This window comes from Pseudophryne corroboree (assembly GCF_028390025.1).
Source record: "Pseudophryne corroboree isolate aPseCor3 chromosome 3 unlocalized genomic scaffold, aPseCor3.hap2 SUPER_3_unloc_21, whole genome shotgun sequence".
NCBI lineage: Eukaryota > Metazoa > Chordata > Amphibia > Anura > Myobatrachidae > Pseudophryne > Pseudophryne corroboree.
Genome location: NW_026967510.1, coordinates 1,240,173 through 1,255,657, shown reverse-complemented (window position 1 = coordinate 1,255,657; position 15,485 = coordinate 1,240,173). Strand labels below are relative to the sequence as shown.

Below are 15,485 nucleotides of genomic sequence, written 5' to 3'. Positions count from 1 at the left end.
TGACTGCTGGGAATGGGGCATTATACAGTAACACCGGGGGATGTGTCTGGGTGATGACTGGAGAGGTGACTGCTGGGAATGGGGCATTATACAGTAACACCAGGGGACGTGTCTGGGTGATGACTGTATCATTGTGTGTGTCAGGTTCCTATAAGGTGTCAGGATGTCACTGTCTATGTTTCCATGCAGAAGGGGGAGTATATAGAGGAACACAGCGGTCTGTACAAGGACGTGATGATGGAGAATCACCGGCCCCTCACATCACTGGGTAAGAGGAGACTGTCATGTATTGTACAGGGGAGAGCAGGTATGGGGACCCCCTATATACACACATCATCTGATAATCACATATATACACTGTACTCAGTCACTGTGTGTCTCCTACAGATGGGCCCAGTAACAGAGATACCCCAGAGAGATGTCCCCGTCCTCTGTAATCCCAGAACTGTACAGACAGTGTTCGCAAATACGCGCTATAGCGCGTATTTTACCCTGATCTGTGCTCCGGGGACTCACTTTTCTAAACTGTGAGTCCCCTGGGACGCGCTCCGCTGAAGCTGGTCATCTTGTTTAAGTTCTCTTGTGGCAGCCCTTCCCCCCTGACAGAGTGTGAGGACGGCTTCCCACACCCCCCCCCCCTCCCCCCTCCCCCCGATCACCTGCTGCAGCAGCTTCAAGGGAGGCCGGACAGACAGTGAGGACGCCCCCCCCCCCCCCCCCCCTTCCCGCCGATCACCCAGTGCAGCTTCACGGGAGCCGGACAGAGTGAGGATGCCCCCCCCCCCCCCGCCGATCACCCTCTGCAGCTTCACGGGAGCCGGACAGAGTGAGGACGCCCCCCCCCCCGCCCCGCCGATCACCCTCTGCAGCTTCACGGGAGCCGGACAGAGAGCGAGGACGGCTCTGCGGCGCTACACACTGTGCTGCGGGGAAATTGAACGCCGGAGAGGGTGAGCTGGACTTACGGTGGCGGCTGGGCTCATATCGGTGGGATGGCGGAGATGGGGGCTGCATGGCGCTGGCAAACATGTATTAAACGCAACATTTTTGTGGTATGGAGTGGGAGTGAGGCGAGAGGGTGACAGTGCTGCTGGTCTCTGCAGCATACAGGACCCTTGATACAACCAATGGATTTGAGTCATGCTGCCTGTAATTTATGTGCTGACTGATCAACTTCAGTGACACTCACTGTTCTGGCTGCCTTTGTTGGTTGCTGTTGGTTACTGCTGGTTACTGTACAGGCAGCCAGCACAGTTAGTGTCACTGAAGTTGATCAGTCAGCACATAAATTACAGGTAGCATGACTCAAATCCATTGGTTGTACCAAGTGTCCAAAGTCATCAGGTCAGGATGTTGGCATTTAGTATATCGACACCAGCATCCCGATCGCAGCAAAGCTGACAAGAGTGACGAGTGCAGAGGGTACCCTAACCTCCCACCCTTAACCCTCCATTTCCCGCAGCCTAAACCTAACCCACCCCCTTAAGGCCCGTACACACTGGTCGATGTATCGGCCGTTCTCATGAACGGCCGAAACATCGCGGGACCGTCGGCCAGTGTGTACGGGCGATACGTCTGTGAACTCCGTCGTTCACAGACGTATCGCATCGGCCCCGCAGCACAGCCGACAGCCAATATATCTAACGATACACATGCTGCGGCGGCCGGCGGTGAACTGGGCGGGCGCAAGCACCCGCCTGCCCAATTCATGACGTCAGTCCCCCGACGGATCGGGCAGTGTGTATGCACAGCACACTGCCCGATCCGTACATAGATATATCTGCAGATCAATTGATCTGCAGATATATCTAATAGTGTGTACCCACCTTTAGTGCCTAACACTTATACCCCTTCTCTGCAGCCTAACCCTAACCTCACCAACACCATATCCTAACCCCCCACCCGCAAGCTAAACCAGTGGCTGCAGTGCATACTTCCCTTCAGGATCCTGACTGTCAGGATATCGTTGCCGGGATGCTGATCTCCTCGGGATGCCAGCGTTGGTATTGTGGTGGCTGTCAGGATTCCGGCATCGGAATTACGGCTGCTGGGATCCCAACAGCCAGGATCCTGAATGCATACTTTTGATATGATAACAGCCCAGCAGCATTGCCACCCTCCCTCCCCCACAACACTTTTGTAGTGTCTAAATCCAGTCTGGGGCTCCTATTATAGCGGCATCATAAAGCCATTCACCATAAAGCCATTACATACAGAAAATGTATTATTTAATAATGTTGTCCTGTTTTTTAATCATATAATTAAGTGCTCTGCCTGGCGCAATGTGTATAAAGTGCTCTGCCTGGCGCAATGTGAATAACGTGCTCTGCCTGGCGCAATGTGAATAACGTGCTCTACCTTGTGCAATGTGTGGTGCAATATGTATAACGTGCTCTACCTGCTGCAATGTGTTCCGCAATGTGTATAACGTGCTCTACCTGGTGCAATGTGTATAACGTGTATACTGTGTGGAATTATTACTATTATGTGACCACGCCCCTTCCCCACGAAGCTACGCCCCTAAAAAATTCCAGCGCGCCTTCGGCGCGCACTGCCGCAGTTTTCGGTGTCGGTGCAGGAGAACCGATTCTCTTTCTGCCACAAGGTCACTGAAATGTCTAATTACATCTAAAGTGCAGGGTGTCCTGTATGCTACACAGCCCAGCAGCATAGTCACCCCATCCTCCCCCTTGCACCCCTTTTATAGTATCCAAATCAAGTTTGTGTTTTTAGATTTGAATCATTAATAAGACTAATTAAAACCTTCATTCTGATGGGACCCAGAAAATGACAGGTAGGACCCCAATTTTTAAAAGTGAGGGGTCCCTGGGACCCACTTTTTTTTGGTCTCAGCGCGATCACTGACAGAGAAGAATCACAGGACCCCACAGGAGGATCAGGTAGGTGGGATTTAGGGTCTCCCCAATATACCAAAGTGACTGTCACTATATGATCTGTAGAGGAGCTGTGTGTGTATTATACACTGATATTATACTTTTTCACCTCAGTTTAATCTGACTGTATTGAAATATCATTATAGTGTTTTTTTGTTTTTTTAGGAAGAACGTCTGTCTTATATTAAAACAGAAGATATAGAAGGAGAAGAAGAGACGTATGTGACTGATATAAAGGCAGAAGATATAGATGGAGAAGAAGAGACGTATGTGACTGATATGAAGGCAGAAGATACAGAGGGAGAAGAAGAGACGTATGTGACTGATATAAAGGCAGAAGATACAGAGGGAGGAGAAGAGACGTATGTGACTGATATAAAGGCAGAAGATACAGAGGGAGGAGAAGAGACGTATGTGACTGATATAAAGGCAGAAGATATAGATGGAGAAGAAGAGACGTATGTGACTGATATGAAGGCAGAAGATACAGAGGGAGAAGAAGAGACATATGTGACTGATATAAAGGCAGAAGATATAGAGAGAGAAGAAGAGACGTATGTGACTGATATAAAGGCAGAAGATACAGAGGGAGGAGAAGAGACGTATGTGACTGATATAAAGGCAGAAGATATAGATGGAGAAGAAGAGACGTATGTGACTGATATGAAGGCAGAAGATACAGAGGGAGAAGAAGAGACGTATGTGACTGATATAAAGGCAGAAGATACAGAGGGAGGAGAAGAGACGTATGTGACTGATATAAAGGCAGAAGATACAGAGGGAGGAGAAGAGACGTATGTGACTGATATAAAGGCAGAAGATATAGATGGAGAAGAAGAGACGTATGTGACTGATATGAAGGCAGAAGATACAGAGGGAGAAGAAGAGACATATGTGACTGATATAAAGGCAGAAGATATAGAGAGAGAAGAAGAGACGTATGTGACTGATATAAAGGCAGAAGATACAGAGGGAGGAGAAGAGACGTATGTGACTGATATAAAGGCAGAAGATATAGATGGAGAAGAAGAGACGTATGTGACTGATATGAAGGCAGAAGAGACAGAGGGAGAAGAAGAGACGTATGTGACTGATATGAAGGCAGAAGATGTAGAGGGAGAAGAAGAGACGTATGTGACTGATATAAAGGCAGAAGATACAGAGGGAGAAGAAGATACGTATGTGACTGATATAAAGACAGAAGATACAGAGGGAGAAGTAGAGACGTATGTGACTGATATAAAGGCAGAAGATATAGAGGGAGAAGAAGAGACGTATGTGACTGATATGAAGGCAGAAGATACAGAGGGAGAAGAAGAGACGTATGTGAGGGGTGATCAGCAGTGTAAGGAGGAGGAGATCCCTACAGATATCAGCACAGGTGAGTAATAAACACTTATTATAGAACAGAGTCACATAGTGACATATTCTCCTTGCTCAGTCACTACAGCAATCTCTTATACTACAGCCTCTCCCCGTTGGGGAGTCAGGAGACATCAGCCCCTATTATACTCCTGCTCTTCTCCTTACATCATGTCACTGTGTGTTTTACCAGCCCAGACGTCTGACCAGTCTCCACTCCACACTCTAAGGGCAACAGTATCTTAGACGAATCAGTCATGCTTTGCCTGAACACCCAAACATTCTAGAAAGGTATTATGAAACGTAACAGTGGAAAGAATGTCAGGCCATATACTATATAGCAATTAAATAGCAAAGGAAATAAAGCAAAAAATATACTGTATACTTTATACCCATAACAAGAACAAATAAATCTTGCCCAAAAATAGATCCATGCCCAGTAACTTAGTCCCAGTTGGCACATGTTACAATAGGAAACAAACTCTGAGTGTCTGCAACAGTCTTACTCCTTTAGCATATTACTTCGAGACGGAAGACAACTCCTTCGGAATTGGTTTAGGTAAAGTGTCATGTAGGACTGTCAACAGGAATATCCCACTTTTTCAGAATAGTAGGGCCATCCTCGGGGGGAAGGTATCACTGTGAAGGCACCGTTTTGCATCACAATAATCATAGTAAGAAAGCCCCATTTGTATTGCACATTTCCTTGGGTGGAATAGACGCTTTTTGGCCAGCGTCACATGAGAAATATCCAGAAATAGCTGCAGATTATCCAGGCACTCAGCTGTGGATGAGGAAGACAAAACGACTTGTAGAATGCATTGTTTAATATGAAAAAATGTACCCTGAGCAGAGTGTCCCTTGGTGCCTGGATAGGGGCCTGTTTGGACTTTGGGAGTCTATGGATCCTATCAATAAGAAGGTCCATGGCAGAAGCCTTTGGTGGAAGGTTCTGAAAAGAGGACCATAGCATAATCATAAAGCTCAGCATTTGTAACAGAATTCGGAATGCCCATTATTCTGATATTATTTCTCCGAGACCTGTCTTCTAAATCAATGACTTTATCACGAATAGAGACAGTGTCTTCCTGAAGGGTGTCATGTGCTGAAATCAGATCTTTGTGAGACGCAACAATCTCTTTCATCTTAGTCTGTACGTGTGCCAATCTCACTGATATCGGACCTCAAAGCTTGAATATTAGAGTTAAGTTCTGAGGTTATTTCAGTCCTTAAGTGTAGATAACATAGAATGTATAGAGCGTAGAGTAATAGGATCATCTAGGATGTCTTAAGATGTCTTCAGCCATTACAGCTGGGCTGTGCGCCTGACAAGAAGAAGCAGATGATGTTGTAGCGGTCTCAGATGGACCACCTGAATTTGAGATACCAAAGAGGAGTGGTATTCATGTGACCGCTGGTCAGCTGACCGACAGTCACATAACCTCCTCCACGAGCCCGACGGCTCACTTTCCCGATGGTCGGCATACCTACCAACAGGGACTATTTCCACTCGTGGGTGTCCACGACAACCATAGAGTGGAAATAGAACCTGTGGCGACCGCAGGTCGCCACCGAGCCCGCAGCTTGGCGAGCGCAGCGAGCCCGCAAGGGGCTTGATGCACTCGCCCCTCCCCGCCGGGATCCCGGCGTCGGTATGCTGCCGGGATCCCGGCGTCGTCAGGAGACCGCCGGTCAGCCATACTACACCCCCAAAGAGATGGACAGGTGGGGCCGATTTGGTATCTTTTAGCCTTTCTTGGAGGTATGGAAAGCCGGCTACAAAGAGACAGACCTCTCAGAGATAGGAAAATACTAACGATCTATAAATAAAAGGAGCAGTAGTACGCTGTCAGGAGGTTACATCAAGATGACTCAGTTCAATATGACATTCTTGGGGAGACGGGGGGTTTTCCAACCAAAATTTCAAGTAAACATGATGTAATGCAACTTAAATAACACAGTAATGAGCGAGATATTCCACTAGAGGTCAACGTGATCACAGACGTGAAGTACTCAGCACAGAGAGACACAAATGGCAAAATATATTCAGTGAATAAATCCACAAAATAATATACTGTGAAGTTGTAATCAGAGTGTAATGCGCTGTACTCAGACGATACTTGATACTGGGCTCTGCATGTAGACTGAGAGGAAGTAGATTATAATGGAACCATATAAATAGAAGGTAGTGTCACCTCCAGGCAAATGCTTCAATTTAGTGTAGTGACCCCGGTCCAGCCATCAGGACATTTATTTAGCAGCTTATATCAATTTTAAACCTTATTGAAGGCAAAGCATGCAATGGGCGGGTACCAGGATTCAAAATGGCAGCCACCTCACTTCCCAATATCATTGCCGGGCTCGGTGACTGTGGGCAGACCGTTCTGTCCCCAGCAATAGTGGGAGCAGCGCACCCATGTGAGTGGGAGAGCATTTGCTCCCACCTAAGGAAAAATTGCCCCCAAGTCATGTGTTTGGAGCGTGCAGGAAAGACTGGGCACACTTATCCCCAAAATTCAGCCAGTGGCTTCAGCGGCGTAGCTAGGCTGCGACAGTGAACAGTGCTCTGAGTGAGCAGAGCGAGCGGCTTTAGGGCAGGAGGAGTGGGGGACTTAATAGAGTGGGTCTTGGTCCCAGCGGTGGCCGAGAGCTATCAGGTAGATAAGAAGCCACTTAGTGAGGAGAGCTCCAGAAAGCACGTCTGGATGGACTCAGGCCACGCCCCTCTTATTTATTATTTTATATACTAACAGGGGTGACAGGTGTGGTACATCTCTGCAAAGGCAGATCCAATCTCTTTCTCATCAGACTCTGCTGTCTTCCCTGCACTCTCACTCAGATGTTCACTGCTGCCAGTAGCACACGTATGAGAAGCAGAAGTATGGCGGCAGCTGTATAGATCCTGATATGTAATTCTCTATATCATACTTACCATACACACATCATCCTTATTACTATTGAGAATATAGAGGTAAGACACTGATGATGGGGGTGTAAAAGTGGATTATAACCTAGCAGATGATGATGATGATTGCAGGGTATTATATGGTGTATTGCATGTAAAATACCTTGTTCCACACCTACTCTGCTGTAGCAATATACCTTATATAAGTAACACTTGTACAGGCTTACCAGCGTATGAGCACACACATAAAGGAATGCTACCTTACCAATGCTTCCAGGAGTAACGTTAGGAGACATTTCTCTGATCCATCGGCTCATATGACTGATGTTATTATTCATCTAGAATCTCCAATTCATACGATATGTTCCCCATCCATTGTTTTACATTGGTGCTGACATAGGACTTGGTGAGTGACTACATCTCCATTTATACTTCATGGTTAGTTACCAGTACAAGAGAGAGATATATCTAAGTCTTATTATAATTTCTCTGACGTCCTAGTGGATGCTGGGAACTCCGTAAGGACCATGGGGAATAGCGGCTCCGCAGGAGACTGGGCACAAATAAAAAGCTTTAGTACTACCTGGTGTGCACTGGCTCCTCCCCCTATGACCCTCCTCCAAGCCTCAGTTAGATTTTTGTGCCCCGAACGAGAAGGGTGCACACTAGGGGCTCTCCTGAGCTGCATAGTGAAAAGTTTAGTTTTAGGTTTTTTATTTTCAGTGAGACCTGCTGGCAACAGGCTCACTGCATCGAGGGACTAAGGGGAGAAGAAGCAAACTCACCTGCGTGCAGAGTGGATTGGGCTTCTTAGGCTACTGGACACCATTAGCTCCAGAGGGATCGAACACAGGCCCAGCCATGGAGTCCGGTCCCAGAGCCGCGCCGCCGGCCCCCTTACAGAGCCAGAAGCAAGAAGAGGTTCGGAAAATCGGCGGCAGAAGACATCCTGTCTTCCACAAGGTAGCGCACAGCACCGCAGCTGTGCGCCATTGCTTCTCAGCACACTTCACGCTCCAGTCACTGAGGGTGCAGGGCGCTGGGGGGGGGGGGGGGGGGCGCCCTGAGCAGCAATAAAAACACCTTGGCTGGCGAAAATGCATCACATATAACCCCCAGGGCTATATGGATGAATTTTAACCCCTGCCAGTTTTCCGAAAAAAAGCGGGAGAAAAGGCCGCCGTGAAGGGGGCGGAGCCTATCTCCTCAGCACACAGGCACCATTTTCCCTCACAGCTCCGCTGGAAGGATGTCTCCCTGACTCTCCCCTGCAGTCCTGCACTACAGAAACAGGGTAAAAAAGAGAGGGGGGCACTAATTGGCGTAATATTAACAATACAGCAGCTATAAAGGGAGAAACACTTATATAAGGTTATCCCTGTATATATATAGCGCTCTGGTGTGTGCTGGCATACTCTCCCTCTGTCTCCCCAAAGGGCTAGTGGGGTCCTGTCCTCTATCAGAGCATTCCCTGTGTGTGTGCTGTGTGTCGGTACGTTTGTGTCGACATGTATGAGGAGGAAAATGATGTGGAGGCGGAGCAATTGCCTGTAATGGTGAGGTCACCCCCTAGGGAGTCGACACCTGAGTGGATGGCTTTATGGAAGGATTTACGTGACAGTGTCAGCTCTTTACAAAAGACAGTTGATGACATGAGACAGCCGGCTACTCAGCTTGTGCCTGTCCAGGCGTCTCAGAAACCATCAGGGGCTCTAAAACGCCCGTTACCTCAGATGGTAGATACAGACGTCGACACGGATACTGACTCCAGTGTCGACGGTGAGGAGACAAACGTGACTTCCAGTAGGGCCACACGTTACATGATCACGGCAATGAAAGAGGTTTTAAAAAATTTCTGATACTGCAAGTACCACTAAAAAGGGTATTATGTGGGGTGTGAAAAAACTACCCGTAGTTTTTCCTGAATCAGATGAATTAAATGAGGTGTGTGATGAAGCGTGGGTTTCCCCCGATAAAAAACTGATAATTTCTAAAAAATTATTGGCATTATACCCTTTCCCGCCAGAGGTTAGGGCGCGTTGGGAAACACCCCCTAGGGTGGATAAAGCGCTCACACGCTTATCAAAACAAGTGGCGTTACCGTCTCCTGATACGGCCGCCCTCAAGGAACCAGGTGACAAGAAAACTGGAGAATACCCTGAAATGTATATACACACATACTGGTGTTATACTGCGACCAGCAATCGCCTCAGCCTGGATGTGCAGCGCTGGGGTGGCTTGGTCGGATTCCCTGACTGAAAATATTGATACCCTGGATAGGGACAGTACATTGCTGACTATAGAGCATTTAAAAGATGCATTGCTATATATGCGAGATGCACAGAGGGATATTTGCACTCTGGCATCAAGAGTGAGTGCGCTGTCCATTTCTGCCAGAAGAGGGTTATGGACGCGACAGTGGTCAGGTGATGCGGATTCTAAACGGCATATGGAAGTATTGCCTTATAAAGGGGAGGAGTTATTTGGGGTCGGTCTATCGGACCTAGTGGCCACGGCAACTGCTGGGAAATCCACTTTTTTACCCCAGGTCGCCTCTCAGCATAAAAAGACGCCGTCTTATCAGGCTCAGTCCTTTCGTCCCCATAAGGGCAAGCGGACAAAAGGTTCCTCATTTCTGCCCCGGGGCAGAGGAAAGGGGAAAAGACTGCAACAGACAGCCACTTCCCAGGAACAGAAGCCCTCTCCCGCTTCTGCCAAGTCCTCAGCATGACGCTGGGGCCTTACAAACGGACTCAGGCACGGTGGGGGCCCGTCTCAAGAATTTCAGCGCGCAGTGGGCTCACTCGCAAGTGGACCCCTGGATCCTTCAGGTAGTATCTCAGGGGTACAAATTGGAGTTCAAGACGTCTCTCCCTCGTCGTTTCCTGAAGTCTGCTTTACCAACGTCTCCCTCCGACAGGGAGGCAGTATTGGCGGCAATTCACAAGCTGTATTCCCAGCAAGTGATAATCAAGGTACCCCTACTACAACAAGGGAAGGGGTATTATTCCACGCTGTTTGTGGTACCGAAGCCGGACGGCTCGGTGAGACCTATTTTAAATCTGAAGTCTTTGAACACTTACATACAAAGGTTCAAATTCAAGATGGAGTCACTCAGGGCAGTGATCGCGAACCTGGAAGAGGGGGACTATATGGGGTCTCTGGACATCAAAGATGCCTACCTCCATGTCCCCATTTACCCTTCTCATCAAGGGTATCTCAGGTTTGTGGTACAAAACTGTCACTATCAGTTTCAGACGCTGCCGTTTGGATTATCCACGGCACCCCGGGTCTTTACCAAGGTAATGGCCGAAATGATGATTCTTCTTCGAAGAAAAGGTGTTTTAAATATCCCTTACTTGGACGATCTCCTGATAAGGGCAAGATCCAGGCAACAGTTGGTAGTCGGATTAGCACTATCTCAAGTAGTGCTGCGGCAGCACGGGTGGATTCTCAATATCCCAAAATCGCAGCTGATTCCGACGACACGTCTTCTGTTCCTAGGGATGATCCTGGACACAGTCCAGAAAAAGGTGTTTCTCCCGGAGGAGTAAGCCAGGGAGTTATCCGAGCTAGTCAGAAACCTCCTAAAACCAGGCCAGGTCTCAGTGCATCAATGCACAAGGGTCCTGGGAAAAATGGTGGCTTCCTACGAAGCAATTCCATTCGGCAGATTCCACGCAAGAACATTTCAGTGGGATCTGCTGGACAAATGGTCCGGATCGCATCTTCAGATGCATCAGCGGATAACCCTGTCCCCAAAGACAAGGGTGTCTCTTCTGTGGTGGTTGCAGAGTGCTCATCTTCTAGAGGGCCGCAGATTCGGCATTCAGGACTGGGTCCTGGTGACCACGGATGCCAGCCTGAGAGGCTGGGGAGCAGTCACACAAGGAAGAAATTTCCAGGGCTTGTGGTCAAGCCTGGAGACAACACTTCACATAAATATACTGGAGCTAGGGGCCATTTACAATGCTCTAAGCCTCGCAAGGCCTCTGCTTCAGGGTCAGTCGGTGTTGATCCAGTTGGACAACATCACGGCAGTCGCCCACATAAATGTGAACCGTTGGAAAAAACCAAAGGTGGACATGATGGCGTCCCGCCTCAACAAAAAATTGGACAGGTATTGCGCCAGGTCAAGGGACCCTCAGGCAATAGCTGTGGACGCTCTGGTAACACCGTGGGTATACCAGTCAGTGTATGTGTTCCCTCCTCTGCCTCTCTTACCCAAGGTTCTGAGGATTATAAGGCGCAGAGGAGTAAGAACCATACTCGTGGCTCCGGATTGGCCAAGAAGGACTTGGTATACAGAACTTCAAGAGATGCTCACAGAGGACCCGTGGCCTTTGCCTCTAAGAAGGGACCTGCTCCAGCAAGGTCCCTGTCTGTTTCAAGACTTACCGCGGCTGCGTTTGACGGCATGGCGGTTGAACGCCGGATCCTAAAGGAAAAAGGCATTCCGGAGGAAGTCATTCCTACCCTGATCAAAGCCAGGAAGGATGTGACCGCAAAACATTATCACCGCATTTGGCGAAAATATGTTGCGTGGTGCGAGGCCAGGAAGGCCCCAACGGAGGAATTTTCAACTGGGTCGATTCCTGCATTTCCTGCAAACAGGAGTGTCTATGGGCCTCAAATTGGGGTCCATTAAGGTTCAAATTTCGGCCCTGTCGATTTTCTTCTAAAAAGAACTGGCTTCAGTTCCTGAAGTCCAGACATTTGTAAAGGGAGTGCTGCATATACAGCCTCCTTTTTGTGCTTCCAGTGGCACCTTGGGATCTCAATGTAGTCTTGGGATTCCTCAAATCACATTGGTTTGAGCCGCTCAAATCCGTGGATTTGAAATATCTCACATGGAAAGTGGCCATGCTGTTGGCCCTGGCTTCGGCCAGGCGCGTATCAGAGTTGGCAGCTTTATCTTGCAAAAGCCCATATCTGATTTTCCATTCGGACAGGGCAGAACTGATGACTCGTCCTCATTTTCTCCCTAAGGTGGTGTCAGCTTTTCACCTGAACCAACCTATTGTGGTGCCTGCGGCTACTAGGGACTTGGAGGACTCCAAGTTGCTAGATGTTATGTTTCCAGGACGGCTGGAGTCAGGAAATCTGACTCGCTGTTTATCCTGTATGCACCCAATAAGCTGGGTTCTCCTGCTTCTAAGCAGACTATTGCTCGTTGGATTTGTAGTACAATTCAGCTTACACATACGGTGGCAGGCCTGCCACAGCCAAAATCTGTGAATGCCCATTCCACAAGGAAGGTGGGCTCATCTTGGGCGGCTGCCCGAGGGGTCTCGGCTTTGCAACTTTGCCGAGCAGCTACTTGGTCAGGGGCAATCACGTTTGCAAAATTCTACAAATTTGATACCCTGGCTGAGGAGGACCTGGAGTTCTCTCATTCGGTGCTGCAGAGTCATCCGCACTCTCCCGCCCGTTTTGGAGCTTTGGTATAATCCCCATGGTCCTTACGGAGATCCCAGCATCCACTAGGACGTCAGAGAAAATAAGAATTTACTTACCGATAATTCTATTTCTCGTAGTCCGTAGTGGATGCTGGGCGCCCATCCCAAGTGCGGATTGTCTGCAATACTTGTAACTAAATCGGGTTATTGTTGTAGTGAGCCATCTTTTCTAGAGGCTCCTCTGGTTATCATACTGTTAACTGGGTTCAGATCACAAGTTATACGGTGTGATTTGTGTGGCTGGTATGAGTCTTACCCGGGATTCAAAATCCTTCCTTATTGTGTACGCTCGTCCGGGCACAGTATCCTAACTGAGGCTTGGAGGAGGGTCATAGGGGAAGGAGCCAGTGCACACCAGGTAGTACTAAAGCTTTCTATTTGTGCCCAGTCTCCTGCGGAGCCGCTATTCCCCATGGTCCTTACGGAGTTCCCAGCATCCACTACGGACTACGAGAAATAGAATTATCAGTAAGTAAATTCTTATTATTACATTTGTTATTGTGAGTGTTCTCAGGAGGGTGGACACAATGATAGTCTGAGACACAATATTATAAAGCCTTCATTAAAAGTTATGTTTTATTATACACACACATTTACAATTAAGTGTCCCAGAGAGTCGTCTTCTCCTATTGTTTACAAGATATATATTGTTACAGAAAATTTCACATTTCCATAATGTATTTTATTTCCAGCAGATGGACACACAAGCAGGAATATCTCAGAAGGACATCTAATGTTATCCCCGGATTGTGAAATAAAAGATAATGACAGTAGACAGGATTCTCCAGGAGATAACCCCATTACCACAATGATACATCCAGCTCTATCAGCTGATTCCTCTGATCCTGGGAAATGTTCTCCTGATCACTCTGATATTGGTGCATCTGTTACAGCTCTGACAGTAGATACAGTGTTTCCCTGTTCTGTAGATGCCAAATGTTTTACACAGAACACAAAGCTTATCACCCATCAGGCAGCTAAGGCAGGTGAGAGGCCATTTCCATGTTCTGAGTGTGGGAAATGTTTTACATTGAAAGCAAATCTTGTTACACATCAGAGAAGTCACACAGGTGAGAGGCCATTTTCTTGCTCTGAGTGTGGGAAATGTTTTACATTGAAAGCAAATCTTGTTATACATCAGAGAAGTCACACAGGTGAGAAGCCATTTTCTTGCTCTGAGTGTGGGAAATGTTTTACACAGAAATCATATTTTATTACACATCAGAGAAGTCACACAGGTGAGAAGCCATTTTCTTGCTCTGAGTGCGGGAAATGTTTTATCCAGAAATCATATCTTATTACACATCAGAGAAGTCACACAGGTGAGAAGCCATTTTCTTGCTCTGAGTGCGGGAAATGTTTTATCCAGAAATCACAACTAGTTACACATCAGCGAAGTCACACAGGTGAGAATCCATTTCCATGTTCTGAGTGTGGGAAATGTTTTGCATGCAAATCAGTTCTTGTTATACACCAGAGATGTCACACAGGTGTGAAGCCATTTTCTTGCTCTGAGTGTGGGAAATATTTTGCACAGAAATCACAACTTGTTACACATCAGCGAAGTCACACAGGTGAGAAGCCATTTCCATGTTCTGAGTGTGGAAAATGTTTTGCACGCAAATCAGATCTTGTTAGACATAACAGAAGTCACACAGGTGAGAGGCCATTTTCTTGCTCTGAGTGTGGGAAATGTTTTGAACGGAAATCACAACTTGTTGCACATCAGCAAAGTCACAGAGGTGAGAATCCATTTCCTTGCTCTGAGTGCGGGAAATGTTTTACCTCGAAAACACAACTTGTTATACATCAGCGAAGTCACACAGGTGAGAAGCCATTTCCATGTTCTGAGTGTGGAAAATGTTTTGCACGCAAATCAGATCTTGTTAGACATAACAGAAGTCACACAGGTGAGAAGCCGTTTTCTTGCTCTGAGTGTGGGAAATGTTTTATCCGGAAATCACATCTTGTTAGACATCAGAGAAGTCACACAGGTGAGAAGGCATTTCCTGGTTCTGAGAAATAAATCAGCTCTTGTTGGACACAATAGACATCATTCAGGTGAGGAACCATTTTAATCTTCTGGAGTATACTTATCATTGCCATGTGTTGTTCTTCAAGGTTCTTATCCTATCTTCTATGCTTTTTGCAATATACATGTTACCACTGAGTGAAATAATCAGATGTCATGCCCTCATCTACCACTGCTATGCAGATGACCTGTCTTTTGCTCCAGATACTGAGAAACCAGTCCCAATCCTATAACTATGCGAAGAACCTCGCTTAAAATGCAAAATTTTATTGCAATGATTATTATTAATAAATTGGTAATGTTTGAATTGTGCACCTGCAACCTTTTCTTTGTATGAGGAACCATTTTAGTCTTCTGGAGTATACTACTTGCCATGTAATGTTCTTCAATGTTCTTAACCTATCTTCTATGCTTTTTGCAGTATACATGTTACCACTGGGTGAAATAATCAAATGTCATGTCCACATCTACCACTGCTATGCAGATGACCTGTCTTTTGCTCCAGATACTGAGAAACCAGTCCCAATCCTAAATAGTTGTATAGCTGAGCTTCAGGTGTGGGTGATGCCAGTTGGCTGTGACTCAGTCCTGGCGAAACAAGTCCTTATGATAGAAGCTCACCAACAAAGCGCAGGGCTACAGCTCAGCTTTGCAAACCAACCAGACTTCCGCTTGTGGGTTCAGAGTTACAAAATACTGATCCTGTGCGGAATCTTGGTGTCCTGGATGGTGGAGTGACACTTACACATCAGGTATCAGCCACAATCAGATCCTCATCTGAGGAACATAGCCAGACTCCAGCACTTCTTTCCCTCAGAAGATCTACCTACAGT

The 15,485-nt window shown here is 47.2% G+C and overlaps 2 protein-coding genes across 2 annotated transcripts in view; both read left to right on the top strand.

The window, feature by feature from the left end:
• LOC134983715 (retinitis pigmentosa 1-like 1 protein) overlaps positions 1 to 4,283 on the top strand; it is a 35,751-nt gene extending 31,468 nt beyond the window's left edge. Inside the window, exons 3-4 of the mRNA XM_063949367.1 lie at positions 190 to 268; positions 3,060 to 4,283. Of these exons, the coding sequence (XP_063805437.1) occupies positions 3,174 to 4,283 (1,110 nt within the window). The 5' untranslated portion in view covers positions 190 to 268; positions 3,060 to 3,173. The remainder of the gene's footprint in view (positions 1 to 189; positions 269 to 3,059) is intronic.
• Positions 1 to 14,964, top strand: part of LOC134983690 (zinc finger protein 585B-like) — a gene marked incomplete at its 5' end in the record, with an annotated part of 366,847 nt that extends 351,883 nt beyond the window's left edge. Inside the window, one exon of the mRNA XM_063949347.1 lies at positions 13,762 to 14,964. Within this exon, the coding sequence (XP_063805417.1) occupies positions 13,762 to 14,646 (885 nt within the window). The remainder of the gene's footprint in view (positions 1 to 13,761) is intronic.
• Between the last annotated feature and the right edge of the window lie 521 nt (positions 14,965 to 15,485).